This window comes from Neurospora crassa, linkage group I (assembly GCF_000182925.2).
Source record: "Neurospora crassa OR74A linkage group I, whole genome shotgun sequence".
NCBI lineage: Eukaryota > Fungi > Ascomycota > Sordariomycetes > Sordariales > Sordariaceae > Neurospora > Neurospora crassa.
The window spans coordinates 4748287-4773160 of record NC_026501.1 but is presented as its reverse complement, the minus strand read 5'-3'; the positions used below and the strand labels follow the sequence as shown (position 1 = coordinate 4773160).

The 24874-nt window shown below is 52.1% G+C and overlaps 11 protein-coding genes across 11 annotated transcripts; 3 read left to right on the top strand and 8 right to left on the bottom strand.

Annotated features, from left to right (window-relative positions):
* The first annotated feature begins 3 nt into the window (after positions 1-3).
* On the top strand, positions 4-1914 carry ad-3A (adenine-3A). The gene has a single exon (XM_959479.3). It carries the CDS (start codon positions 364-366, stop codon positions 1285-1287), a length of 924 nt encoding a protein of 307 aa, XP_964572.1. The 5' UTR covers positions 4-363; the 3' UTR covers positions 1288-1914.
* Positions 1817-2458, bottom strand: NCU03165 (hypothetical protein; the record flags this gene model as incomplete). The annotated part of the gene is made up of 3 exons (XM_959478.1): positions 1817-1989; positions 2134-2219; positions 2415-2458. 3 exons carry the CDS (start codon positions 2456-2458, stop codon positions 1817-1819), a joined length of 303 nt encoding a protein of 100 aa, XP_964571.1.
* On the top strand, positions 2326-9331 carry NCU03164 (two-component system response regulator). Its single transcript, XM_959477.2, has 2 exons — positions 2326-4554; positions 4628-9331. The coding sequence occupies exons 1-2, from the start codon at positions 3879-3881 to the stop codon at positions 8845-8847; spliced, it is 4896 nt and encodes a 1631-aa protein (XP_964570.2). The 5' UTR covers positions 2326-3878; the 3' UTR covers positions 8848-9331.
* Positions 9332-10580: 1249 nt separating this feature from the next.
* NCU03163 (stress responsive A/B barrel domain-containing protein) lies at positions 10581-12034 on the top strand. The gene is made up of 2 exons (XM_959476.2): positions 10581-10930; positions 11391-12034. The coding sequence occupies exons 1-2, from the start codon at positions 10811-10813 to the stop codon at positions 11643-11645; spliced, it is 375 nt and encodes a 124-aa protein (XP_964569.1). The 5' UTR covers positions 10581-10810; the 3' UTR covers positions 11646-12034.
* Positions 12035-12190: 156 nt separating this feature from the next.
* NCU03162 (hypothetical protein) lies at positions 12191-12835 on the bottom strand (the record flags this gene model as incomplete). The annotated part of the gene is made up of 1 exon (XM_959475.1): positions 12191-12835. One exon carries the CDS (start codon positions 12833-12835, stop codon positions 12191-12193), a length of 645 nt encoding a protein of 214 aa, XP_964568.1.
* Positions 12836-13519: 684 nt separating this feature from the next.
* On the bottom strand, positions 13520-15101 carry NCU03161 (hypothetical protein). The gene has a single exon (XM_959474.2). It carries the CDS (start codon positions 14922-14924, stop codon positions 13713-13715), a length of 1212 nt encoding a protein of 403 aa, XP_964567.2. The 5' UTR covers positions 14925-15101; the 3' UTR covers positions 13520-13712.
* An 890-nt stretch (positions 15102-15991) lies between these two features.
* NCU03160 (hypothetical protein) lies at positions 15992-17911 on the bottom strand. The gene is made up of 2 exons (XM_959473.2): positions 17334-17911; positions 15992-17253 (listed from the first exon to the last, which is right to left on the bottom strand). The coding sequence occupies exons 1-2, from the start codon at positions 17748-17750 to the stop codon at positions 16285-16287; spliced, it is 1386 nt and encodes a 461-aa protein (XP_964566.2). The 5' UTR covers positions 17751-17911; the 3' UTR covers positions 15992-16284.
* A 78-nt stretch (positions 17912-17989) lies between these two features.
* NCU03159 (3' exoribonuclease) lies at positions 17990-19830 on the bottom strand. Its single transcript, XM_959472.2, has one exon. The coding sequence runs from the start codon at positions 19631-19633 to the stop codon at positions 18560-18562; it is 1074 nt and encodes a 357-aa protein (XP_964565.1). The 5' UTR covers positions 19634-19830; the 3' UTR covers positions 17990-18559.
* Positions 19831-20123: 293 nt separating this feature from the next.
* On the bottom strand, positions 20124-21704 carry NCU03158 (alpha/beta hydrolase). Its single transcript, XM_959471.2, has one exon. It carries the CDS (start codon positions 21475-21477, stop codon positions 20212-20214), a length of 1266 nt encoding a protein of 421 aa, XP_964564.2. The 5' UTR covers positions 21478-21704; the 3' UTR covers positions 20124-20211.
* Positions 21705-22004: 300 nt separating this feature from the next.
* NCU03157 (hypothetical protein) lies at positions 22005-22451 on the bottom strand (the record flags this gene model as incomplete). Its single annotated transcript, XM_959470.1, has 1 exon — positions 22005-22451. One exon carries the CDS (start codon positions 22449-22451, stop codon positions 22005-22007), a length of 447 nt encoding a protein of 148 aa, XP_964563.1.
* A 794-nt stretch (positions 22452-23245) lies between these two features.
* nuo10.5 (NADH:ubiquinone oxidoreductase 10.5) lies at positions 23246-24733 on the bottom strand. The gene is made up of 4 exons (XM_959469.2): positions 24419-24733; positions 24182-24288; positions 24078-24110; positions 23246-24016 (listed from the first exon to the last, which is right to left on the bottom strand). Exons 1-4 carry the CDS (start codon positions 24502-24504, stop codon positions 23958-23960), a joined length of 285 nt encoding a protein of 94 aa, XP_964562.1. The 5' UTR covers positions 24505-24733; the 3' UTR covers positions 23246-23957.
* Positions 24734-24874: the final 141 nt, after the last annotated feature.

Genomic DNA, 24874 nt, shown 5'->3' with positions numbered 1-24874 from the left:
CTACGACACTAAAAAGACACCTGAAAATTTTGTCCTGCTTCGCTAGTGAGCTGGACTGGAGAGGGGGGTCAATGGGTCATTCCACCGTCGCCGAAAAAGAAGGCCGTCGACACCCGGTCCACATCCCGAGGGGGTTGCAACTGGAGGTGCGACCCGCTCTTGTTCTTATCAAAAAGAGTCATTCGTTCCTGAAGGATTAATCCGAGTCACCCATTGAGTGATCTCCAATCGTACCTTCCGATCGCCCCATAAAGACCACAACAACATACTGCACTGCGCAGTTTTGCGTCTTGGTTCTGATCCGTCCAGTTCCGTCCCGTCCACCACCACCAACAAAGCAGATCACCAACAACAACCACAACCATGTCGATTCCCGTGGTAACCACCATTGAGCTCCAGTCGCTGCCCAAGCTGACCAGCGGCAAGGTCCGCGACCTGTATGAGATTGATGACAAGACACTGCTGTTCGTTACTACCGACCGCATTTCGGCGTACGATGTCATCATGGCCAATGGTGTCCCCCAGAAGGGCGCCATCCTCACACAGCTTACTGCTCACTGGTTTAAAGTCCTCGGGGAGCGGATTCCAGGTCTCAAGACGCATTTTATCAGCCTCACTCCTCCCCCCTCGGTCAGCGATGAAGACAAGTCCTTGATCCGGGGCCGTAGCATGCAGGTCAGGAAGCTCAAGGTCTTCCCCATCGAAGCTATCGTTCGTGGCTATATTACTGGTAGCGCCTGGAACGAGTATCAGAAGACGGGCACGGTCCACGGCATCCCCCAACCTGCCGGCCTTCAGCAATGCTCTCCTTTCCCCAAGCCCCTGTACACCCCGAGCACCAAGGCAGAGCTGGGCGACCACGACGAGAACATCTCCCCCGAGAAGGCGGCCGAGATTGTTGGAGACAAGTACGCGGCGCGCATCGAGGAGTTGGCGCTCAAGGTCTACTCCACTGCGGCCGAGTATGCGCGCGAACACGGCATCATCATCGCCGACACCAAGTTCGAGTTCGGCCTGGATGAGGAGACGGACGACATTGTTCTCATTGACGAGGTCTTGACCCCTGACTCGTCACGCTTCTGGCCGGCCAGCGAGTACGAGGTCGGACGAGACCAGGACAGTTTCGACAAGCAGTTCCTGCGCAACTGGCTCACTAAGGAGGGGCTCAAGGCCAAGGACGGCGTCGAGATGCCGCAGGAGCTTGCTGAAGCCACGAGCGCCAGGTACAAGGAGGCCTTCAAGCTGCTTACGGGCAAGACATTGGAGGAAGCCCTTGGTGAGCTTTGAGAGTTCTACAGGATGGGGCTTGTTTTGTTGGGTTTGCTGTTGTTACTATGTGATCTGATAGTTTGCTGGGAAAAGGAGTGACCGGGAAAGGCCTTCAAAAGGACTCGGCACTGTAACGAAAATACTGGATACACTCAAAAACAGGAGGCTGAGAAGGGGTATTGTGATAGACGCGAAAAAAAAAAAAAAAAAACGAGGCGTGGAATTTGTCAGTCGGGGTATGGCAGGACAAGCAATTCCCAGGCCAAAGAAAGTATCAACAGGTTATGTCTGACCGCTGGTGATAATGGAATGGTGAACTGGTATAAGACCAGAATCAACGTCAACAGATTCCCGGTCAAACTGTTGATCGGGTTGGAACTTGGGTTAACAGCACGACCACGGAACATTCGGGTCACCACAAGTACCTCTAGACGGAGTTTCAGTCAAGAAAAGCTAGGTTGATAAAAGTTCGTGTTCTCGAAAAAAAGGGGGGGTCTTTTGTTTATTTTAGAAACTGTTGCAAATCATCATCAGATACTGCAGCTAATCAACTCGTCGAGCTGGCATGTGCGCTGCAAAATCCAAACCGCCAGCCCTCAGATCTGCGGCCACCATTCCGGCCTGCCCGCCAGCCGTTACTTCCGTAGTCCCGCCAAATGGGCATCTCCCGGCAATGTGTTATGACGGAAGGCATGGAGGCTTTCGAGGAAGTTACTACAGCTGTCATCCGAGGGCGTGCAGACAGGAGGTTCAGGTCTAAATCAGATATGTACAACTACAACGAGTCGCATCTCCGGTCTTGATGAGAGACATTATGAATCCTGTGACGGTCGGCGACGAACGGGGCGTCTCATGTAAACTGACCCTCGACTGGCCAGTGACACTGCAGCCCAAAGTCCTTGTAAAAAGAAGCCAAGAAGCCAACCCAAATCGGGCCGCGATCGCCCTTCCTCCCTAGGGTGGTATTCCACTGGATTCAAGGGTTTTTGGAGCATCCTGCACAATTCGGTTGCATTTCCCACTGGATGCTTTTCCCATCCGTGCCCATCCACCTTTCCCAGTTTCAATTCTGCACGGTATAGCACGCACGAAAAAGGACGACAAGACTCTCTCCCAAGAGTCTCCAGCTTGTAGTTTGTACATACATCTTTCGCCCTTTTTCCCTCCTCGGTAGCATCACGTTGCCCATTTTGGGCCCTACATTCTTGCCCTCCAATTCCTCACAGTCTGCGATTTCCGTCCAACATCCTTGAGTACTAACTAGTGTACCGCGGACGGGGATACCTGCTACCTGTGGCCTGAGCCCAATTCGACTTCAACACCAAACAAGAAAGGGTCGGTATCAACACATCAACTGCCCATCTCCTGCGGTCAACCTACCTATTCGATAACTACTCCGGGTCTTTACCCCCCCGGGCACCTGATTACTCACTTACCGGATATCGTGACGGCCCGGGTATAACCTGACTGCCAAAAACGCCCGCCAACCCTGAACCCAAGGCTGGAAACGTGGAACCTCAATTCACCTTTACCCCATACCTCACCTCCACTAATCATCCCATGTCTACCAGTGCTTGCGTGTATACACATGGGATATTGTGCTAGCACCAAATAGCACCGGGCCTACAGCAGCAAAATACTACGACACGCCACGATTCCAAGGTCCTCCAAGGTCCCCTCCTGTCGGTCCCCGTCCCCCGATTCCCCGGACCATCTCCCTATCGTCACCTTTCGCCAGGTCGCGCGTCGGCGCTGCGCCTGCTACACCACTAACCAAATCTTCGTCCCGGTCGCCCATGTGACCTTTCTAGGTTCACCTGCTTGGGCCTGTTTTCGCTCTCTTGGTTTCCGAATCCTGTCTCTTTCTTCTTTGGAAAGGTTCGGTTGGTAGCGGATATTCCTTCAGTCCTTTCAAGAGGTTCACGATAAGGTATCCCCCCTCCCATCCGTCCTGTCCTTTGACCATCAACACCCAAAGCGCGGGAACGAACGACGGGGAGCCTGCAATCCTGCTGGAGATTCAGGAAAAATTGTGGCCTAGCTCGAATGTCAAATGCGTCTTTGCGCGCCTTTCGCCAACAGCAGCATCACGATCACCACCACTCCATCCCCCAAAAGCTGCCTGCTGGTGTCTCACTCCAGCCTCCAGTTCAGCGTCTACCCCTACCCTTGATACTATCGAGGTTTCCGTGTCTACGTCTAGGTTTTATAGTCGTAGATCGCAAAGTCGCAAGTCACATTCGTTTTTTGTTGCGTACAGTATCACTGCACTTCCAATTTTGGCTCCCCAGCTCACCCACTCCGCGTCGGTCACCACCGAGAGGACGTATATCGAGGAATAGCTTTCTGTGTCGTGTATCTCAGATCCTGCGTTCGTATCAGACATATCACTTTCCCCGCTGGGTATTCCCCCCCGGCTTGGGTGGCTTGGTGGATCGCCAGGCGCAACGTCCAGTCCAGTCCCGTCCAGTCTTCTCAGGCTCTCCAGCCGCAGCGCCGTGCCGGTTGGGAGCGAGCAAGCAAGCAAGCACCGGCAGCATTCATACTGAGACGACGACCGTAACCGACCCCGTCCCTACTGGAGCATCTTCTCCCTGCCGGTGGAAATAATGCATCCGTCCTTCCTGACCTCCGGCATTATCGATCTGCTCGAGGCCGACCAGCGCCCGTCCTTCATCGTCGCCCTAACCCCGCACCCGCCCACCATCGTCTACACGAATCCCGCTCTCGATGCAGACGCCCGCCTCCCGGACGCCATCACCACCCGCAAGCGCAACAATGTCCAGCTATGGGAATGGCTTACAGACCTGTCCGATGTCTGCCCCAGTGGCACCGGCCAGGCAGCTGCCAACTTCTCCTTCATGAACATTTACTGGACCCGTACCATCGTTCGCCCTGACATGGTCGTTGTGGGCGCAAATGACCAACCGCCCTTCTCTGAACCACCGTCACAAAGTCGAGTCGACGAAGCCTCGCCTGTCGGAAGCACGGTCCCTCCCCCGGTGCGCCTGATTCCTGTCAAGGATGATGCGCCCGAGTCTATCCAGACGTCTGCTGCTACCACGGCTAGTACCACCACCACCGCGGCTACCCTTGCAGTACCATCCTTAACATCCTCGATGAGCCTGGCACCTCCCGACTACACATCACTTAGCCGGACCAGATCTGGACCGCCAACTCTTCCTTTGGGCTCGGCCGAGTACCCACTGGCTTCCCCAGAGATGATCCAATCTCTCAAGCGCTCGACTACGGACCCGGGTTGGATTCTACCAGATATTTTACCAGGTATGTGTCCCTGTCTCTTGTGCTGGCCCAGCTATGGCTCCATGAGTCTCCAGCTGACCTCTTGGTGATGAAGAAACACGGTCATTTCTCGAAGTGATACACAGTGTCGATTGGGCCGCAACGCCACTGGGGCCTATAAAAGACTGGCCTCCGACTTTAGAACAGACCTTCCACCAAATACTCGCTGACAGTCGCCCAATTGCCATCTACTGGGGCACCAACTATGTGACCCTCTACAACGAGGCATTTAGTAAACTATGCGGTTCCAAACATCCGTCACTACTTGGAATGACTGTGGAAAATGCGTGGCAGGAAGCCGGCGAACAGCTGAAGGATGCCATGTCGCGTATAGCACGGAAGGAAGACCCGACGATCGAGGATGAATGGAGGTTCTTCATCGAAAGGGAACCCGAGGTGGAAGGAGGTCCTCACTGGCTTGAAGAGACATACTTGAAATGGTCGCTCGTCCCTATTCTCGAAAAGGAACGATGCGTAGGATTTATACATCCGGTTGGGGACACAACTAGTGTGCGATTATGGGAGCGGCGCATGCAGATGCTCGTTGAGCTTGGTGAGGACCTGCCTGCCGCACGCGATGTGAATGGTTACTGGAACAAGACACTTCAGGAACTTGCCGACGTCGATCCTTGTTACGATATACCGCTTGCGATTCTGTACAGCGTGGAGGCTTTTGAAGAGGGAAGTGCTATGAAAATCGGCAGCGATGGTCCCACAAAGCAATGCAGACTGGCCGGAGCTTTGGGAGTGCCAGAAGGCCATCCGATTGCTCAAACCGCGATCAACCTTAGCACGAATGAGCATGCTCTAGCACCAGCGCTTAGGGAGGCCGTAACAGCACACCAGCCACTTCTTCTTCAGACCAAGGACGGCACGCTTCCGCAGGAGTATCTCCGTGGTCTGCAGACGAGAGGTTTTAAAGATGATCCGTGCCGGGCTGTCGTGATCATGCCGATTCGGCCGACAAAGAAGGAAGACGCAATGGGGCTACTTCTTCTGGGTCTAAACCCAAGACGCCCTTACGACAACGACTATCGTCAATACATACTACTCTTGAGTCAAAAACTTACCACTTCTCTGGCCTCCGTGGTCCTTCTTGAGGAGGAAGCACGAAGAGGACGCAATGCGGCAGAGCAGGCTGCTTATGATCAAGCCATGCTCAAAGAAAAGCTGGCCATCCAAACAAAGGAAGCGAACGAGTCAATAAAGATGTTTGAGGCTCTTGTTGAGTTCGTTCCGGTCGGCATGTGTTTCGGCGATCCCCAAGGAAACATAACCTTTGCGAACGACGCGTGGTACAAGATGACAGGCTTCCCAGGGAAATGCCCCATCAGAAACAGTGGCTTCCTTGCCTGTGTCAAGGAAGAGGACCGCCAAAACATTCTCACCGCACACGAGAAACTGAAGACGGAGCATTACGTTGAATACGAATTCAGGGTAAAGCCAAAAAACCTCACGAACGTCACTCCATCTCTAACCCGCAACTCTCCGAGCTTCGAGAAAGCAGGTCTGGATCTCGTCCCTATCGATCAGTCTAAGGAACGCCATATTTTTGCCACGGCGAAAGCAGAGCGCGCCCCGGATGGAAGCATCATACGGACCATGACATGCTTGACAGACGTTACGGCACACAAGCACGCTGCTGAAGAGGCGGTTCGACGAGCACAACAGGCTGAGAACCTCAAAAGAATGGCCGAATTCGCAACAGTTGGCATGTACGATATGGACCTTGAGGGGCGCCTTCTGGGTGCCAACAATGTTTTCTACGAAATGTGCGGATTGCCAAAAATCGATCCAACCGAGGTCACGATTAGACCGTTAGAGACGTGCGTCTTAGCAGAGGATGTGGGCTTGGTGACGAAGAAACTCAAGAAGATGGTCGCCGAGGATAAAGTTCAGAATGTGGAAGTCAGACTCCGCACAACATGGACTGCCGATGACGGTGCGGGCCACAAGATGGTTATGCCGCGATGGGTACAAGCGACGCTGATGCCTGTACGATCGGCCGAGGGTGTCATACAAACCTTCACTGGTTGTCTGAGTGACGTTTCGTTACAAAAGTGGCAGTTGGATAGGGAGAAACAACGGAAAGAGGAGGCAATCGAGTCCAAGCGCCAGCAGGAGAACTTTATCGACATGACTTCCCATGAGATGCGCAACCCCCTGAGCGCTATAATACATTGCGCAGACGCCATCACAGCCACGCTCTCGCGCGTTCAGGAGCTTGTCGGTGGCGACCATCATGGGAGCGACAGCGATGCGCGGAGCTATGTGAGCGAAGGTACTGCAGACAACCAGCCAAACCACGAGCTTCGTGCAGAGGTTTGTGAGCTGTTGGACAACGGCATCGACAGTGCAGAGACTATAGTTGGGTGTGCTCAACATCAGAAGCGCATCGTTGATGACATTCTCACAATGTCGAAGCTCGACTCCAAGTTGTTGGCTATTACGCCCATCACCGTGAACCCGGTTCAGATGGTCAAGGAGGCGCTCAAGATGTTCGAAGTCGAGGCTCGGAGAGTCGATATCAACCTAAGCATGGTTGTTGACCAGTCATATTACGATCTTGGCGTCAAATACCTGGACTTCGATCCGTCACGCCTGAAACAGGTTCTCATCAATCTACTGACCAATGCTCTAAAGTTCACCAAGACTGGTCCAACCCGCAACGTCACCGTCGGGCTAAGTGCGAGCTTGACACGCCCAACCGAGGCCACCAGTTCGGTACAGTTTATCCCAAGGTCCCAGGAGAGTCACGCCGAGGATAGCGATACAGCAAGCGTCCATGACCGTGGAGAACCCATGTTTCTCCTCTTTGAAGTCAAAGATACAGGCCAGGGTCTGACAGAAGACGAGAAGAAGAGTCTCTTCCAGCGCTTCGTCCAGGCGTCCAGTCGTACCCATATCAAGTACGGAGGCTCGGGTCTTGGATTGTTCATCAGCCGTCGGCTCACGGAACTCCAGAACGGCGCCATTGGAGTGGCCAGTCAACCGGGTGTCGGTAGCACCTTTGCTTTTTACATTGAAGCCCATCACCCCAGTGAGAGGTCTCTCCGTGATGCTGAGGCGACGGCGGTGGCAGCAAAGGCTGTCATGTCAGCAGACTTGATGACCAAGGCTCCAAATATCCGCTCGATGCGCCCCAGTAATCCTCATAGGGGTTCGACATCGTCGCCGCGGCCAAGCCCTGTACCATCCAGTCCTGTAGTTGAGCTTGGCGGATTGGTAACACCGCCACCCCAGATTCGTGGCATCATGGTTGTTGAGGACAACCTGATCAACCAGCAGATCACGCGACGTGGTCTCAGCAGTATGGGATTCACTGTTGATGTAGCAAACCATGGCCTGGAATGTCTTGATAAACTGCAGCGGACTGACCGCTATGTGAGCGACCAGGGTTCTGGCACTGCCCTGCCCATGAACGGCAGCATCAATAACAAAGGCGCCCTTCCCGCTCTGAATGGGACCATCAGCCCATTGTCACCGCCAGTCAGTGGCAGTTTCCTGAATCAAAGCCAAGCACCACCAGCAACGACAACAATAGCCACACCAGCCACCAAGTTCCCCTTGTCAGTCATCCTCATGGACATCGAGATGCCCATCCAGGATGGGCTCACGTGCACGCGCAACATTCGTGAGCTGGAACGCCAGGGCAAGATAACGGGCGGGAGGTTACCAATTATAGCCGTCAGCGCCAACGCCCGCATAGAACAAATCCTCGAGGCCAAGGAGGCCGGATGCGATGACGTGCTGATTAAGCCATATCGGATGCCGGAACTGCTGGAGAAGATGCGGATCGTCATGGGAACGGTTGCTAATGCTAATGCTGCTGCGGCGGCGGCGGCGGCTGCTGCTGCTGCTAGTGCTGGTCCTGGTGCTGGTCAGACAGGTTCAGCTTCAAGCTCGGCTGCTTCAGGGTCAGGATCGCCAGGTGGATTCGGCGGGCTCGGCGAGCCTGTTGTTCAAAGACAGATACAGACAGGAGAGAAGGAACACAAACAGGATATAACAACGCAAGCACAGACAGGAAGTCAGAGCCAAAGCCAGCGGCAGCAAGGAAGCGAGGAGCATAACAAGCAGGCAGCTGGGCAGTCACAGGCACAAGCACAGGCGCAGGCGCAGACACAAGCACATACGCAGACGCAGACGCCGAATCAAGGACTTTCACCCGATGGCAAGCCGATAGAAACCCCATGGACCTCCCCCTCCCCCTCCCCAAAGCAAACAACACAAACCAAGGTGGAGTTGGTATCGATGCAGCAGCTGAGTCCGTGACTCGGTTTTCTCAGATCATCCGTAGCCTTGGGTCGACATAAGTCAGCTATTTGGTAGATAGGGCTCGGACGGTTGGGGTGACAGCTTGGGAAGGGTTAGGCTCAAGCTTGGGCGTTTCAACTTGGGAGTTGGGAAGTTGGGAGTTGGAGATGGGCGACTGACGGAAAGCTTGAAATGTGCGTGGGTGTACGAGAAGGAAGAAAGGGAAAATCGGTCGGCATTGTTGTTGGTGTTAGTTGTTCGAACAATTGCGGGGCCAGAGCCAGCTAGAGCCATCCCGAGCCCGGAAAAGCATATTGTCAGTATAGATTTTAAGTCTGCTTTCTTGGTTTTGATTATGTTGCTGCGGTTGCTGTTGTCTGTTTGCTTTCGTGGTTCCGTCATCTTCCGTAAGAGCGCGCCTTGTGTTCCTCCTCTTTGTTATCGTCGTCGTCTAGCATTGCTCTAGCATTTAGAAACGGGTCCCCTGGTCTCGTTCGGCCGATGGATATGGTCACTATTGGTGTGGTTTAATGACATTGATGCAGGCTAGCTGGTCATTTATCCGAACTGAAGTCAGGTACCTCGGTCGGAAACTTCCCTTGGACTCGGGATCGGATCTGTTAGATACACGGTTGATGCGATTACGCCCCGCGTCTGCGAATAAAGCATACCTCTATCGACCTTACCTTACTTGAGCGGACATCGCTGGTCAGCTGCCAGCCTGATATGGAGATGTTAACCTCACATACATGCATGTTGTCTGGCCTGAACGTGTCCATGCAAGAATGATCGACGTCCCATGGTTGCTAAGTCATACTTCCGAACTGAATTCTTTTACATCCTCAACTCACCTCAGACCTCTCCCATGGTTCTTGAGGCACTCATTCGAGGCACTGTACCACTGCTAATCTGGAATTTCCCCACCGGTCAACTCCTGTAGTACACTAAAACTCATGCGTACAGTATTCGCATTCATCATGGTGTATCCGTGCAAATTCCGAACTCGACGGATGATATTGTGGACTGGTGGCTGGTGTAGATGTCGTATCTGTCTTCTTAACACCCGTGGCTACCTAGGTAGGTACCTTAGACTTGCTGTATATCAGTCCAAGCACAAACCACAGTCGGACATTGCAAATCGTGGCTTCCACTCTCGCACCTACTTGCTTGCTGCTTTATCGTCCTCGGGTTCCTGTCGTGTCAGCCAGCCACTTCAGCCACCTGTCAGGGCGAAGGGAGGACAAAGACCCGAAGGAGGTTTCACGATCTTGAAGCGGCGGGCGGGAAGAAAGGAGCATCTTCGAACCTCCGACGTCTGACTTCCGACCTCTGGACTTCGGTTTCTGATCTCAAGTGTCCAATTGAACACTGCACTACGACAACAGAGGCACAGGCGCATTCCTACCTCGGCTAAAAGTCTCTCAAAGCACACTGCATGCGCTTTGCTTCCCGAAACTTACTACCTTATCATATGTCTCACTTTCATGGCACCTCGATCGAATCAGGCGACTAATGCCTCGCGACATGACATGCAGTCGGCGAAGAAACACCGCCCCTTGGGCAAAAACTGACTTTACGATAACATTGCCGCTTGGTCATGAAAGCCAGACCTATGGTAAACACAGTGGTGGCTTGGTAATGGGCTAAGTGCGCGCGAGACTGCGTTCAGTAGAAGAGACGACGTCGATGCCATGTACCAAGGCAACAGCCTCTTTAAACACCGCCATCTGGCAGACTCGCTGAAGATTTCTCTGGGTTATAAAGATACCCTACCAACCTACCTCTACTAGTAGACAGGTGGTTTTGGCTTCGCTCACCATCGGGGCTACGTCTCATCTTGTTCTCCCGGCCTCGAAATAATCAATTTCACAACTTTGAGAAGAACCATTATCTTTCTCAACTTGCCATTCTCTGATTCATTCACATCACTACCTCTACCTAAGCTCAGTCTCACGCCCGTCAACACCAGACCATTGACAACATGACAGCCGACAAGCGCGGTCCTCGCATCCACCGGATGACACTGTTCAAGATTCCGGATGAGACGAATCAGAAGAGGTTGTTGGATGCGTATCATGTTGTTGCGGAGGAACAGAAGAAGGTTCGTTGATGCTTTCAGTTCACTGAGCTTGTTTTTACTATTCGACCGTCCCAGTCAGTTGCCCATTCATACTACTCCACCTTGATTATCATGATCATGATGCCTGCAGTGCAGTGGGTGATCTTAGTTCGCCTCTCAGCCTATCCATCCCGACCCGCTCCTTCCTCTTCAGTTCTCTTCCTCTTCACACTAAGAAGTATTTTCCAACTCTGTTCTTCCTCGCTCGCACCTTCCTTTCCCAGCTACCTCTCCAGTCTCCCCAATAGTCAGTAGTCCTATAAACCCCCCCCCCCCCCTCTTTTCTCTTCTCTTCTCTCTCTCTCACTCTCTCTCTCTCTTTCCCTTTCTTTTCTGTCCGTCCTCAGCTGAATGTTCCAATCCATCTCAACTCCCTCCACGCCGGCCCAAGCAAACGCAAAGTCAACCTACCTCTACTATTCTCTCGCTGCTAACTGACCAGCTCGCCTCCCAAAAGGACGGCAAGCCCTACATTCTGCAACTGACGGCCGGCAAGACCCTTCCCGACCAAAAGGCCCGCGGCTACACGGTCGCCTCGTACATTGAGTTCGCATCCATGGACGACATGCGCTACTATGACAACGAGTGTCTCGCCCATGCTATGCTGAAGGAGATCGGCCCCAGCTTGAACTTGTCGGAGCCGCCCACTATCTTGTGCTTTGAGAAGAGCAATCTGGCGGCTGCGCAGGAGCAGTAAAGGGTTCAACTTCTGGTTCGGTTTGAGAGGGTGGAGGCAGGGATTATGGGAGGAGAAGGGGAAGGTGCAGCAGGGTCGGGTACCGACGAGAGTGCTAGGTACCTCTACCAAGGTTGATGTCCGAGCTAGAAATATTTGTTTCTTTTTCAAGTTAGTTCATTGAGCGTTGGGAAATCAATGGCTGACGAAGGATACTAGTACATTACAGTCCACGCAGGTATAATATGATGGACGGATCATATATTCCTCTTAGTTCTTCAAGTGCAGTTGCTCTTACTACTTGAGTTCATCATCTGACCAATTTCCATCAAAAGCACCAACCACTACGCTACCTCTACTTAACCCAAACGTCCTTTGACCAAGCAAAAGCACAAAAGTTATCTCTCCCGTCCCTTTGCTAGTCGGTCCCACTGTTCGTCACGCAGGGCCACTTGATATCGCGACGCGGCTACCAGTACCTAGTGACACGTCTCCCTCTCTGACAAGTACAAGAGGTACGTAGTTACCTTACCTTTAGGTTGTACCAGACGTACGATGCAGTGCAGTTACTTTGGTGATGATCTTTTCTCCATCACGTCCTTCATCTCCTCCGGAACCTGAACCTTTGGATAAAGCGAATAAGTCGGTTTGAACCTGGCAGCCTGTCTATCCACCACCGTTTCCTGCATATGCTCCCTAACAGCCACCATATCCTTTACCGTCGTAAGCCCCAGCTTCTTCCTCACGTCGCTCCACACGCCAAACATTTCCGCGATTCTCTCCAGCGCCGCCTCTTCCGTCCATTCACGCCGGAATCTCTCCAGACGCTCCTCATACCCCTCCTGCTGCCGGAACTTGCCTAAGCGGAGGTCATGCGGATAGACTTCCTCCTCCTGCGGGAACTTGTTTGCCTGGTCTTCTTGCTTCAGGTTTTCGGCGTAGAGGAGGTTGTCGGTGTTGGCCTCTTCGATTTCCTTGTCCAAGATTTCTTTCAGGCTTTCTCTTGCTTCGCTTGACAGCTGCTGCCGCTGCTGCTGCTGCATGCGCACCTCGTCGTTGTCGTTGTCATCGTTGTTGTCGTCGCCGCTTTGAACTTTTAACTTGAGCCACTCTAGACCTCGGATCAGCTGGTAGAGAAGGTACCAGTGATATTCGTCGGCGGGGGTTGTGGCCCTTGGTTGTTGCAGCAGATCAAGCTCATCTAGTGACATTTTGAGCTATTCAAGGTTTATGTTGTTTTCTTTGGTTGGGAGTACATGTGAGTTGCACTGGGGATTGCAAGGCGAAGGTGAGAAATGACGAGGATCGGTGCTGTTAAGGCGTGGAAGTCAGCGAGCTGGTGATAACAAGATTTATTCTGGATTTTGGGCAACTTAAGGAGACAACAAACAGTGGTGGTCTTGTGGATTGAAGAAGATGGAAGGCTCTAGACGTTGTCTGCGAGAATACCAAACGGCAAAGACATCTCGGCGGGACAGTTTTCGGTGTTTGCGATGTGACTGAAAATATATCTCTCGCTTGACTTTCTGTAATCCGATGAGTTGCTGAGAGATTTTGCTGAAAGGTTTGGTAGGTCTGGACAGCACACAAATGGTCAGGCAGATGGGACTGAAGCGGTTATTACCCAGTGCTTGTCAGAGTCAACACATGTTTTTTTTTCTAACTGAACACATATCGAGATTGATATTGTTGTCAAGTATCCCATCACCAAGTGCTCATCTCATACTCCAATCGCCGTTGCAAATCGATTGATAAGTGCATTTATCCACATCAGATACATCGTCAAAGACCACTTTGAACAGTCCTTCTTTTTGGTGAAGGAGTGCCCGTGGCGTCCATCCTATGAAGCAAGGGAAAGGAGCGGTGGAAGTCACCCGATAATTTTGGGACTGGATAAACAGGAAACCTTTGGCTTCACTACTCAGAGAGATCATGTCAATCTACCTAGGTGGATGTAAGAACCCAACAATAAAATTCGGTGCAACAGGATAACGCAAGACCACAAACACCAATGTCAATGAGATCTACTAAGTACAAGAGCTGATTGACACTTCAAAAGAATCCATTGTCGACGTATTTCGAGTAGGCTTAACGCAAGCAAGCAAGAAGTCCCAACGCTGGGCCGTGCCTTTCTTGATCATCCATGTCCCATTCGTTTTCCGACAGTTCGTTCAAGAACTCCATGGTTAAACCAAATTCAACCGTTGCGATGAAATAATGGCAAGACCCTTCGCGGGAAGACGAGTCCTCACCCTCAAGACCCTCGGTATAAAACCATGGGAGACGGTCGCCACCTCCCTCAACGTACTTGGAATACACCTCAACATATCGACGTCCATCGTACCCATAGAACACCTTTTGGTTATCACTGGGCTCTGTCTTGTCTGTTGGTGTGTTCTCCTTGAGCTTGAGTCGATAATCAATGAACCAGACAGTGTCCGTGTCCGAGAGTGAGAGTTGTTGGATGGTCGAAGTCATTCTGTCGTAGGCACTAATAATAATAACCTTTCCTGTATGATCACGAGAATAAGGCTCTTGCTCCCAGATCGGGTCGTACTCAAATGCGAGACCATGTTTTCCACCGAATCCGAAGTATCCCCATGTCTTCAAGCCAAGGGGGAAGCCAAATTGGAGCTGAAACCACATGTTTTTTATCTTCCACGATGAAGGCCGCATTATGAAGAGATCTCTATGGGGAAAGACACTGAAATAATGTGGGGAGGTTGTGACTCGATGATTGGGTCCGTCTGCTTTGGTCGTTCGAGTGAATGACGACGATGAAGAAGACTCTGGTGCCGATAGAAAGAATCCTGTGGCCGGCATCAAATCGGTTTCGTGTTCTAATCCTTTATATGGGTCTTCGAGAGCTGGAGTAAGGTGTTGTAGTGCTCGCATGTACTCTAGGTAGGCCCTCCTCTTGGGATCCCACATCCGGTGCCTGAACACCCTTTCCATTACCGCTCGTGATTCCTTGCAGGCAGTCCAAAGTCCACCATCGATCATGTATGTGGATGGGTTACCAGCGGGTCCGGCCGATATAGTTGCGGCCGGAACTCTAATGTGAAGGTTGGAGTCGCCAGATTCCAGAGGGATTGGGTTGCAGATCACGTCGCATTCTTTGGGTTCAGAATCTTCCGACTTCCGCTCTTCTATGCAAAAGATATGGGCCCCAGGGCGGTCAAGTGGGCGGATAGACTGCTTCCAAATCTCATTGCGTAATTCCCAGGGTAGCCTCGGAAACGGGTGGAATGTGGTCAGAGGCCCCGTGGTGACGCCGGGCAGTTGCGTGTGATCTGACATCCTGAAATAATAACCAATGGTAAATCGATGTGGTTTCAAGGTGAGTACGATTGTTGGACCTTTACGCCCAAGTATAAAGGGAGGGCTTTTTTCGAATCGGCAGCCCGGACCTGTAGATATGAGCCTCAAAAAAACACTGACACTGAGAGGAATGATGAAGGCGTAGATAAAGTAAAGGGGATGAAGAGGAGAGAGGGCAATGGAGAGGATGAAGTGACAAAAACAAAGGACTGGCTGGAAGAAGAACAAACTCTTTACTATCAAACTACTGCCATACTTGCCGTTCAATTTGTGAGGGAAGGTGCACCAGTTGTTCCTCACCTGCCCGTTTTACTCGTATTTCGTTTTATTAAGAAGGCTCAGCACAGTCGCAGACTAGGAGAGGGGAAGGAACTGAACGAAACGGACAAGAATGACCTGAATTTTGGTCCTAGCGACACAGCCACTTTGGAGAGGTCATCGCTACCTATCATTCTTGGTCGCGGATGTTCATGTATGTAGAGGTATTCAACGAACTAGATTATCGATACCGACACATCATCGAGCTGTTCAACCGCCAAACTGTTTTGACTCGCGCTCCAATTGCATTTCTCACTAATTTTGGCCACGAGGCTGTGCCTAAAATGATTCCTGCCGTTATTATATTGCTGCTTAGTTAAATAGCGTTAGTATGTATTATAAGTTCCGGGCCTCATGCCACTTGGGGGGGCTATTTGGCTGCATGAAGCGCACAATCCATATTGGAAATCACACATAACAATGACTGTAACCTATGTGACAGCCCATTCTTCTTGAACCTTCATAACCGCCTCAGCGGCTAGTATTTCACCAACTCCTCTTCTATCGAGTGTCAAAACAGCCTGACTCCTCCGTGACGCAAAAGCTACAACTGCGAAACACCGAGGTTGAACATCCAATTGACATAGAGCCCGCAATGTAATGTCGCCCTTTGGGCCCAGACCAGTGGATAGAATCCCGACCACCGGAATTCTGAGTTCCAAAGACGACCAATCTACTCTGCTCACATCACACACAGCGCAGCGCCTGACCCCATACACTTTGCTTCCTCTCATTCCCAACTACTCATCGATTAATCTTGTGCTCTGTGTTATGTTTGTCAAAACCTACACTATTGAGTATTTGTGAAAGAGGTCAACTAGGAAGTATGAGAGAAAGGAATTGGGATGACCAACATGTGATTACATTAAACCAGCCAAGTTTTCAGAAACCCGCAAGGAACCCCATGCCAGATGCATAATGTATAACGAAAGATCAAGTGAAGAGAGACCAGCCAAGAAAAGATACAGCAATCCCCGTTAGATTCCACAAGCCTTGAAGTGTCCACTGCCGCTATACAAGCTTAGGGTAGGCAGGCCAGTAGGCCAATATGCGGAGGATACCTCGAGTAACTTGAATCGACTGATTCGTCGCTGTCGTAGAGATCTCCAAACATGCAAACCTCAAACCCTTCAATAAACCAATGGCACGATCCTTGGCTCAAGGCTGAGTTTTCACCATCAATGCCCTCGGTGTAATACTCATCAAGATAACGACCGCCACTTTCAACAAACTTGCGATACACTTCTACAAACTGGCACCCATCACCTCCATGAAACACCCTCTGGCTGCTGTCCAGCCTTCCGATGGCTGCGGGTGTATTGTGCTTAGGCTTGAGTCGGTAGTCAATGAGCCAAATCGTTTTGATCTGCTCATGCTCGGAAAAGTTTGAAACGGCATTGAAGATAATGTCCATAATACCAACGGTACCGTTAGGCAACTTAAAGGACCCATCATTAAGCCACGTAGAGTCATTACGCCAAGTAGCGCCCTTTGTCAGCTCTTCGCCCCAGCTTGGATCGTACTCAATGGCAAATCCATTCCATCCGCAGAATCCAGGAAAGCCATATTTCTCCGCCCCAAATGGAAACCCGTGTTCAAACGCCTGCCAGTAACCCTCATGAATATGTGGGGTCCAGCTCGAGGGCCGAATGATGATGAGATCCTGCATTGGAAGCACAGTGACATAGCGTGGGGAGGCTGGAGCCTGGCCTGTGGAATGGTCCGCTTTGTCCAGCTCGTTAGAGGACGGCGGACAGGGCAATGAAGGTGATGACCAGAAAAATGCCGTTGCCGGTACCGGTCGATATGAGCGCTCTGCGCTGTAGGGGTCAACGGGCGTGGGGGGCCTCTCGCGAGGCGAACGTGGAGGTCGAGGTGGAGAAGGAGGCGAGTCGTCACTGCCAAGTGAACGAGGAGGGGGAGGAGGCATATCGAAGTCCATACGATCTAAGAGCGTATCTTTCCAAAGTTTCCAGTATGCTGGGTATGCCTTCCTTATCGGATCCCACTTCTGGTGGTTGAACGTATATTCCATCACTGCCCGTGACTCCTTCAGTATGCTGGGTATGCCTTCCTTATCGGATCCCACTTCTGGTGGTTGAACGTATATTCCATCACTGCCCGTGACTCCTTGCAGGCGGTCCAAAGTCCGCCATCGACCATATACGTTGAGGGATTACCGTCGGGTCCGGACGATAAGGTCTTTGCCGGGACTGAAATGTGAATGAATTTCTCGCCGATGTCCAAAGGCGGACACGGACGCTCATAATGTAAAGGCACTGAAAGAATACGAGGGCATTGAATGTCACATTCCTTTGCTGTAACATCTTCCGGCCCCCGCAGGTCCAAGCAAAAGATATGGGCTCCAGGGCGGTCAAGTGGGCGGATAGACTGCTTCCAGATCTCATTGCGTAATTCCCAGGGTAGCCTTGGAAACGGGTGGAAGGTAGCCAGAGGGGACATGGCCGGCTGAGAGGGATCTGACATATTAACCGACGGTGGCGTGAGTCGGCGTGACTTGAAAGTGAACGGCAGCTGGGCTTTCAAGCGCAGGCACGGACTGGAGGTATGCTGGAATAGTTGGCTTCTTTGAGTGAGCCTCCGAAACGCTGCAAGACGGGTGAATCGAAGGCGTGGATGGGGGAGAGAGGATGATGAGAAGGGCGAAGGGCTCAATATCAGAAGAGTAAAATTTTTCACCACTGGCTGTATCGTCATTTGGAAAATGGAAGGTGCGATACAATTGCATGATACTTCATGAAATGCAGTGACCATTGAGGTACTCACTTTGTTAGAGTGCCGTTCCTTCCTCAGGGTTGGGATCTCAAGGAAGGAATAGCCATGGCCCTTCTGCATCCAGTCAAGAGATATTCCCTTCCCTTGATAGTAACAGGAAAGAGGGTAACCGAGCCCTGAACCCACTGTCCTGACCGCCCTGGATATGCTCTCTTCCACTTTCCTTGCTGCCCATGGTCTGCTGAACAGGCGCGTTCGTTCTGATGTTGTCGTTTTCACTTTCTTGCCGCCCCTGACATTGCCTTTGAGAACTTTGCGTAGGTCTGCCTTCATGATCATGTTGGCAGAACATCGTGTTGGTGGCAAACCGGCTATCGAGGTATCATAAGTTGTTTCAAGACCAATGGTGATAATCGAGACCACTCTGAGCGTGCATTTGTCCAACCGTACATCCTAGGGTATCAAATCCGTTACATTGCTCTTCTCATTTCGACGCTCGTTCATGTGAAAACTCGTGAAAAGGACAAGCCTGAGATGCCTGTCTGCCATAGACCGACACTCTACTTCGACGCCTCCTTCACCTCTTGCCACCTCCCCTCAGCAACACCAATGAACCCCCTCATCAGCTCTCTTCCAATCACCGTACCGCCATGCTTCTCAATGCTCTTCACCTTCGTCTCTTCCCCACTGCAGTCCACCACCACGGTGACCGTCTCCTTGCACAAGCTCTCCTCCAACCTATCCGGATCCAGCAGGATCCAGTGCCTGCTTTTCCTCTCTGCCGAGGAGCCCGAGTCCTCTCCGTGCTCCTTCTCTAAGAACACCGTCGCAGTGCAGGCAACCGGCAGTCCACGCACATCCAGCGCCATCTTTGCCTCCTCGCTCCGCGAGCACACCACCGCCTCGCGATCCGGATCCCACCGCGCCTGCGGCAGCTTCGTGTCGCGCAGCGCCGCCATGACGGCTGTCCAGGCTGCGTCAAAGGGGTTTCCGTCGAAGGAGACGAACAGTAGGTCGATATAGAGGACCCAGTAAGCCTTGAGCTCCGGTTTCCTTTCCTCCTCCTCTTCTTCCTCTTCCTGTGCCTCATCCACCTCCATCGCGCCCTCCTCCCTGGTCTCCTTAGGCGGAGTGTACCACACCCTCAGGCCCTTGGGATCCACCACCTTGCAGCTGTGCAGAAGCGAGTAGATGCGCGTGCTGAGCGTCTGCGCCAGCGTCGTGGGTGGCACGCCGGGGAGGAACTGCGGCGCGCAGCCGGTGGCTAGCTCGATGTTGGGAACCAGGAGGTCGTAGTCCTTTAGCTCATCGACATCGGCGCTGTCGTCATTGTCTTCTTCGCCGTACGAGGGCTCCCGCGGCCGGTACTGGGGGATGTTGGTGACGGGAAGGATCTCGGCGCGCACGCCGCAGACGACCGTGGTGTCGCCGGTGCGGACAAGTGCGCTACCGTTGGCGTGGGCGAGCGAGGAGGTGTGGATGTGAACGGGGCGAGCCTCGTGTGGGGCGCGGCCGTTGGTACGGCAGGGGTTTTCGGGGTCGGTGAGGTTCGTGAGAAGGTACGGGTGAGGCGAGAGCTTGGCGAAGGTTGGTCGCGAGAAGCTCAGCGAGGGAGCTGGAACTGTAGCGGCCATTGTGACGGCTTGGTTTCTGATGTTTGGTGACTTGTGGTTGTTATGGTGCCTGATGTGATTCAGATTTGTTATATGTCAGATTCGACCGTTGTCGAGTTGCAAACTGGCTGTACAAAGCTTGAAGTGGCGTTGTTTGGTGAGGGCTGCGATTTGTTTTGGAGGAGGTTGTTTGGGAAATTTCCTCCAACCTGAAAGGCTATCAGCCTTGGTGGGGTTTGTGGTTGCACGGCAGCGAGGATCGACCAATACACCCCCCTGTACCAGGCTGCTTTGGGCAGCTGGATCCATGCAAAGCAAGTGCGCGCTGAGAAACCGCCTGACAGCCGCTGAATTAGCAACCTAGCGTGGTCTTTCAGGGCACTTCTACTTCCTGCAGGTGTAACCCGCGGACATGAATCCAACAATCAGTAAGTCCCCTTGGTCGTTTCACTGCATCAGCTCGAACCACTTCTGTTTTTACTCGCACAATGAAACACGACAATTTATAATTCTTAAAATCTTCAGTCACATCCAGAAACTCATATATCCTACGTATCATATCATCATATACAATGGTTGTTCCCTTGCGACCAAGTTATCTAATTCCGTGACCAAAAACCTGCCGCCAAGCCCGCCACCTCTTTTCCCTTCGTCATAACGATTTCATGACCACCATCCATTACAACAGCCTTGAATCCATCTTCTCCCAACACTGACGTGGCGTCGTGTATCAGTTCCTCCTTGACAATGACCGGATCCGTTGAGCCAAGAATCAGCAAGAGTTTTCCACCCAAAAGTCCCGGCAACGGTTCTGCCCCGGCTCCCTCATCGGCACCAGGAGAAGAAGTCTTTCGCCTGGCAGCCAAAAGCTGACCGAGCTTTAGCCAATCCTTCCGCTGTTCGTAAATGGGCGCATGCCGAATGCTGCTCATAAAAGCCGTGAGGAATCCCTGCTGGTGCTGGACCTGCCAGGCCATCACCGAGGAAACTGTGCTATTGGGCCTGTGCGGCAAGAGAACCGCGTTGTCGAATGAGTCCCCGCCGCTGGCGTCGCTGTTTTTGTGATGCTTCTTGGTGGACTGTTCACTGTTGCTGGTGGCGGTCACGACCTCGCTAGCCATTTTGGCTTCGGATGTCGTTGTCGCTGACTGGGGAGTGATCCGTCGGCGTATGAGCCACCGGAGCAGCCTCTCGGGAAGCAGGCCTTCGGAGTAAAGGATCCTGCTCCTTCGGCTCACGTGTTCTGACCGGATCAGTCCTGCGCTTGCCACGAGTACCAAGGACCGGATCATGTGCGAGTAGTATCTGGCGAACGAGACGGCGATGCCTCCGCCTAGGGAATAACCAATCATGTGGAATCCGTTGTCGCCGGTCCATGGTAGTTTTGAAGATGCCAAAGCCAGGAGGATCTGAGTCGAGTAAAGCCGGATGTCAAAGGGGATGTCTGTTGGAGTATCGGAATACCCGCGCCCGAAAAAGTCAAACAGCATGACTCTATAACCTTTTTCCACGAGCGCCTCTCCAAGGATTCCCAAGCTTAAACATGGTGTGCTGATGCCGTGTAATAGAAGAACCTTCTCGCCGTCTTCAGGCCCCCATTCGAATACCTTGATGATTCCATATGGGGTCTCAACGTCCCTTGCACCTGGCAGAGCATCTGGGGGGTATGGAAGTAAGGAGGTTTCGTCTTTGGACAACTGTGGAAGGTGGGTGACTCTTGGCGATGGGATTATCATTGGCTTCTTGCTCGAGTTTTGGCTCATCAGTATGCGGACACTCAACCCCAAGGATACACCCACTGCCCCGAGAACGAGACAAGATGTAGTGACCTGAGGGCGGAGGTTAGACGCCCAGGCCGTCATCATGGGGCTGCAAGAGTGTGGTTTTGAGATCCGACTCCGCTGAAAGTTGACCCGGAAGGGCTCGTCGTTTGCCTCGGAATTAGAAGCTCTCAAAGGATGAGAAAGGGTCGTGAATGTGTGGCCTTCAGAGAGCGTCCTCAGGATAGGATAGGATATTAAACCGTAAAGTCTACTTTTCGCGTTGAAGGAAGTGTTCTGTGGAAGTTTCGGAAGTCGATTTGTCCATCCGCTGAGGTTTAGTTCGATTAGTCATGGCACAAAAAGACTTCCATGAACCGATAACCGATGAGAGTTGTGATCGTAGGAATGGTAGTGGCTGCCAAGGAAAAGCGGGTCGGTGTCGGTGTCGGCGGAGCGGGTCTTCAAGCAAAATGCGCCTACTGTAACTCTCCTCCCCAGAGACGGAAATCCTCCGAACAACCAACCACAAGTTTGAAGTTGTCGTGATCCGTTTTCCCTGGCGCCAACATCATGACTTTAAAATGAAACTCGCAAGTCAGCAGCAAGCTGAGGGAGATCAGCGGTCCTCCTCAGGGTTCTGACTTCTCTCGTCGGTAGAAGCTCCTCAGTCTGATAAGCTGTCGTCGTAGGACACCCTTTTTCTTCTCCCCGTCACTATCCGAAAGCTCCACGGAGAATGACGGCCGGCCGGAGCCGTTGGGGTCTTTGACCAGCTTCCGAGGAGGTGGACGCTCGCCAGTCGAAGAGGAGCGTCTTTCGGCGGCACTCAACCACGTCCGGTGTGAGACGTCTTGTCCAGAAGTTGCAAAGCCTTGCATCCATCCGCTTGATGTGGATTTGGTCCGGCGGTGTTCTGGCAGCTCCATTGCGCGCACCATGGGATCCAGCAGCGAGGAGTAAGCCGAATCATGGTGATTGTCTGAGGAATTGTGATGCTCTTGTTCTGAGAGAGGCATAGAGTCTGGAGGGCTCATCAGCTTCAGAGAGGTTGACCGGCGCCCAAAGATCCTGGACATATTTGCGCTCCTGGGCTTGATGAATAAAATTGATACAGCTTGGTCGGATAGTATCGTCGATGAATAAGTTGTTTCTGTAATCTGGGCTCGATCTCCTTGTCTTACTGTGATATATGAGGCGAGGCGGGGCGGCAGCTGAGGGCGGGATAGAAAGGAGGGGTGATGATCTTTCTTTTTTCGTCTATCGAGGCGGAACAAAGGCTTTGTGGGGAATCTTGTGGTTGTCTCTTCCAAGTTTTCGCTCGGCACAGCCGGAATGCTTTGCACGCTCCTGAGATAACCCAGCTCGATTACAACTGCTCTTGAGACGAAGTCGAGGTGATGTAGTCTCAGCACATGTCGTGAGAGGAGAAAAAAAAAAAGCGCCGGCACACTTATATCATGGGGTACTTATGATCCATGCTCCCAAAAACTCGCCCTTTTTACGCGGGGCAACTTCACGCGCCAAGGAGGTCTGGAGGTCGCCCAAAAATGATCTGCTCATCCCCTGACTTGCCTTTTTTTAGGGGGTGTGAAGCCTGTCGAATGGAAAGCTATGTTTCTGTCGTCGGCTTCTGATTCGATCACGGCTGGGTAGGTGCAATTGTACAATTGCGTGCATCGAACCCGTCTCTACGGCATCCCATCACAGCTTGCACATTCGGTCAGGGGACAAAAGCGGTGCTACCAACCTGCTTCAGCTGTTCTGACTGGCTGCAGTCGTTGGATAGGAGCTGAGAACAAACAAGACAGTCTTGGAATACGATAACAGGCAAAAGTTTGCTGGACCATATGGCATACATACTCTTTCAACAGCGGGCACTTGAATATGTCTTCTTGAGGGAAAGGTCTAGCTCCTTTCCTTGTCCAAAGTTATGGCAGCTTTGGAAGTTGGGAAGGTTGCAGCCTCTTTTGCGGACCAGTTCTGATGTTGTTTGCATCACTTTCCCTCAAACCTACCTAGATGCATATCGTTTTTGAAGCATCTAAACGCAGAACCATTTTTCAACTTGCGCTCTGATCGAGTCCCCAACTTCGCTGCCAGCTTGCTCGTTAAGGAACCTGAACTGTGACAGGTAGGCCAGAGTGCCAATCCGGTTGCCGGTTTGTAATAAGTTGTGATTTCTTCACACACAGTCACCAAGCGTATGGTTGCACTCCCGTTGGCCGTATCAACACAGTCTCAAAGCATCTCTGTTGCATAGCTGTTTGTCATGAGATAGGGCGAAAGTTCGGCAAAGCTGCGGAGCTGTATTAAGTGTTTCCAAATCCGCTTCTCTAAGATGGTGGGCATTGCCTCGATGATAAGTGTGATTCCTCATCTCAGAGTATAACATCATTAAAGACCTGTGAGCCTGGAATTTGGCGACTGAAGCGGTAACTTTCTCGATGAATTCAACAATCGTACCCATCCATCGGTTGCGTCGACGGGGTTGCGGGTTTCATTATGCCACCACAGCGGGTTGTATGTAGCGTCAAGGATGTTGGTGTTATAGACATGCTTCACGGCTCCTCTCACTTCCCAGCTCAAGAATTGTTCTTGACGAGGGATGATACTGTCTCCTCGATTTGCTGGTCGGACAGACCTAGAAACCATCTGGGTTAGTCATCGGCCCAGATAAGATGTAAAAGGACGCCATAACCTACCTTCCAACGACTGACTCTTCTCCTTACCGAACTCTGCAAAGACCGAGCATTAGAACCAAAACCAGAGAGTAGAGCGTGATATCATGTGGTCTGGATCCACCAACCGAATCTCGCATAGACCTTGGGTAGCGTGCCGGACGCATCTCGAATCAAAATCGGTGTCGCCGGGTTATCCTTCTTCATGGCAGGGTAGTTTCGAAGGAGGAATGATCTGGACTCAAAGAATTGAAGTTAATCTGGGGCTCATTCATCTAATCAAATCAGCGGAGGCGGGTATTGCTCGAGTCATTCACGCTGCTGCGTTGACGGGAGACTCCATCCGTAGGGCTGGGATCATTCACCTTGTGGCAGCGCTGTGCTCGCCCGTCTGGCAGAACAGGAAGCGGACCTCCTTCAAGCCCTTGTTGAAAGCAAATCTGCCTGACATGCTTGCGATGAAGGCAATCTCGAATTACAGAGGCGCAAGAATTGGCAGATGGGGGTATCGATTGAGTGGTCGTCGTTGTCCTACGGGCAGGGGCACCTTTGCGACGAGCAAGCAAGCGGGGGAGGTTGCCGACCAGAAGCTCCACCTGGGATTTGATATGCACAATTACAGCCGCCTGGATAAGAAAGCTCTTTGCACAAAGCTTTTTGAGGAGGGTGCACAAAACCGGGCTTCCCCAACGGTGCACGAGCCACAAAATGCTGAAAGACAGAAAGTCCATGTTATCTCCGCAGTCCTCAACAAGAGACAGCGGTTTCTTTGCCTTGGGCACGAAATGATGACTCGTCGAAAACCGTCAGCGTCTTCAGCT

Coding starts and splice junctions, on each gene's coding strand:
- NCU03163 (XM_959476.2), top strand. CDS start 10,811: ATGACAGCCGACAAGCGCGGTCCTCGCATCCACCGGATGACACTGTTC. Junction 10,931..11,390: donor TTGCGGAGGAACAGAAGAAG/GTTCGTTGATGC, acceptor CTAACTGACCAG/CTCGCCTCCCAAAAGGACGG.
- NCU03159 (XM_959472.2), bottom strand. CDS start 19,633: ATGGCCGCTACAGTTCCAGCTCCCTCGCTGAGCTTCTCGCGACCAACC.
- NCU03160 (XM_959473.2), bottom strand. CDS start 17,750: ATGTCAGATCCCTCTCAGCCGGCCATGTCCCCTCTGGCTACCTTCCAC. Junction 17,254..17,333: donor AGTGGGATCCGATAAGGAAG/GCATACCCAGCA, acceptor CCGATAAGGAAG/GCATACCCAGCATACTGGAA.
- NCU03164 (XM_959477.2), top strand. CDS start 3,879: ATGCATCCGTCCTTCCTGACCTCCGGCATTATCGATCTGCTCGAGGCC. Junction 4,555..4,627: donor TCTACCAGATATTTTACCAG/GTATGTGTCCCT, acceptor TTGGTGATGAAG/AAACACGGTCATTTCTCGAA.
- NCU03158 (XM_959471.2), bottom strand. CDS start 21,477: ATGATGACGGCCTGGGCGTCTAACCTCCGCCCTCAGGTCACTACATCT.
- ad-3A (XM_959479.3), top strand. CDS start 364: ATGTCGATTCCCGTGGTAACCACCATTGAGCTCCAGTCGCTGCCCAAG.
- nuo10.5 (XM_959469.2), bottom strand. CDS start 24,504: ATGTCAGGCAGATTTGCTTTCAACAAGGGCTTGAAGGAGGTCCGCTTC. Junction 24,289..24,418: donor GAGCACAGCGCTGCCACAAG/GTGAATGATCCC, acceptor CTTTGAGTCCAG/ATCATTCCTCCTTCGAAACT. Junction 24,017..24,077: donor GAAGAGTCAGTCGTTGGAAG/GTAGGTTATGGC, acceptor GATGGTTTCTAG/GTCTGTCCGACCAGCAAATC.
- NCU03161 (XM_959474.2), bottom strand. CDS start 14,924: ATGTCAGATCACACGCAACTGCCCGGCGTCACCACGGGGCCTCTGACC.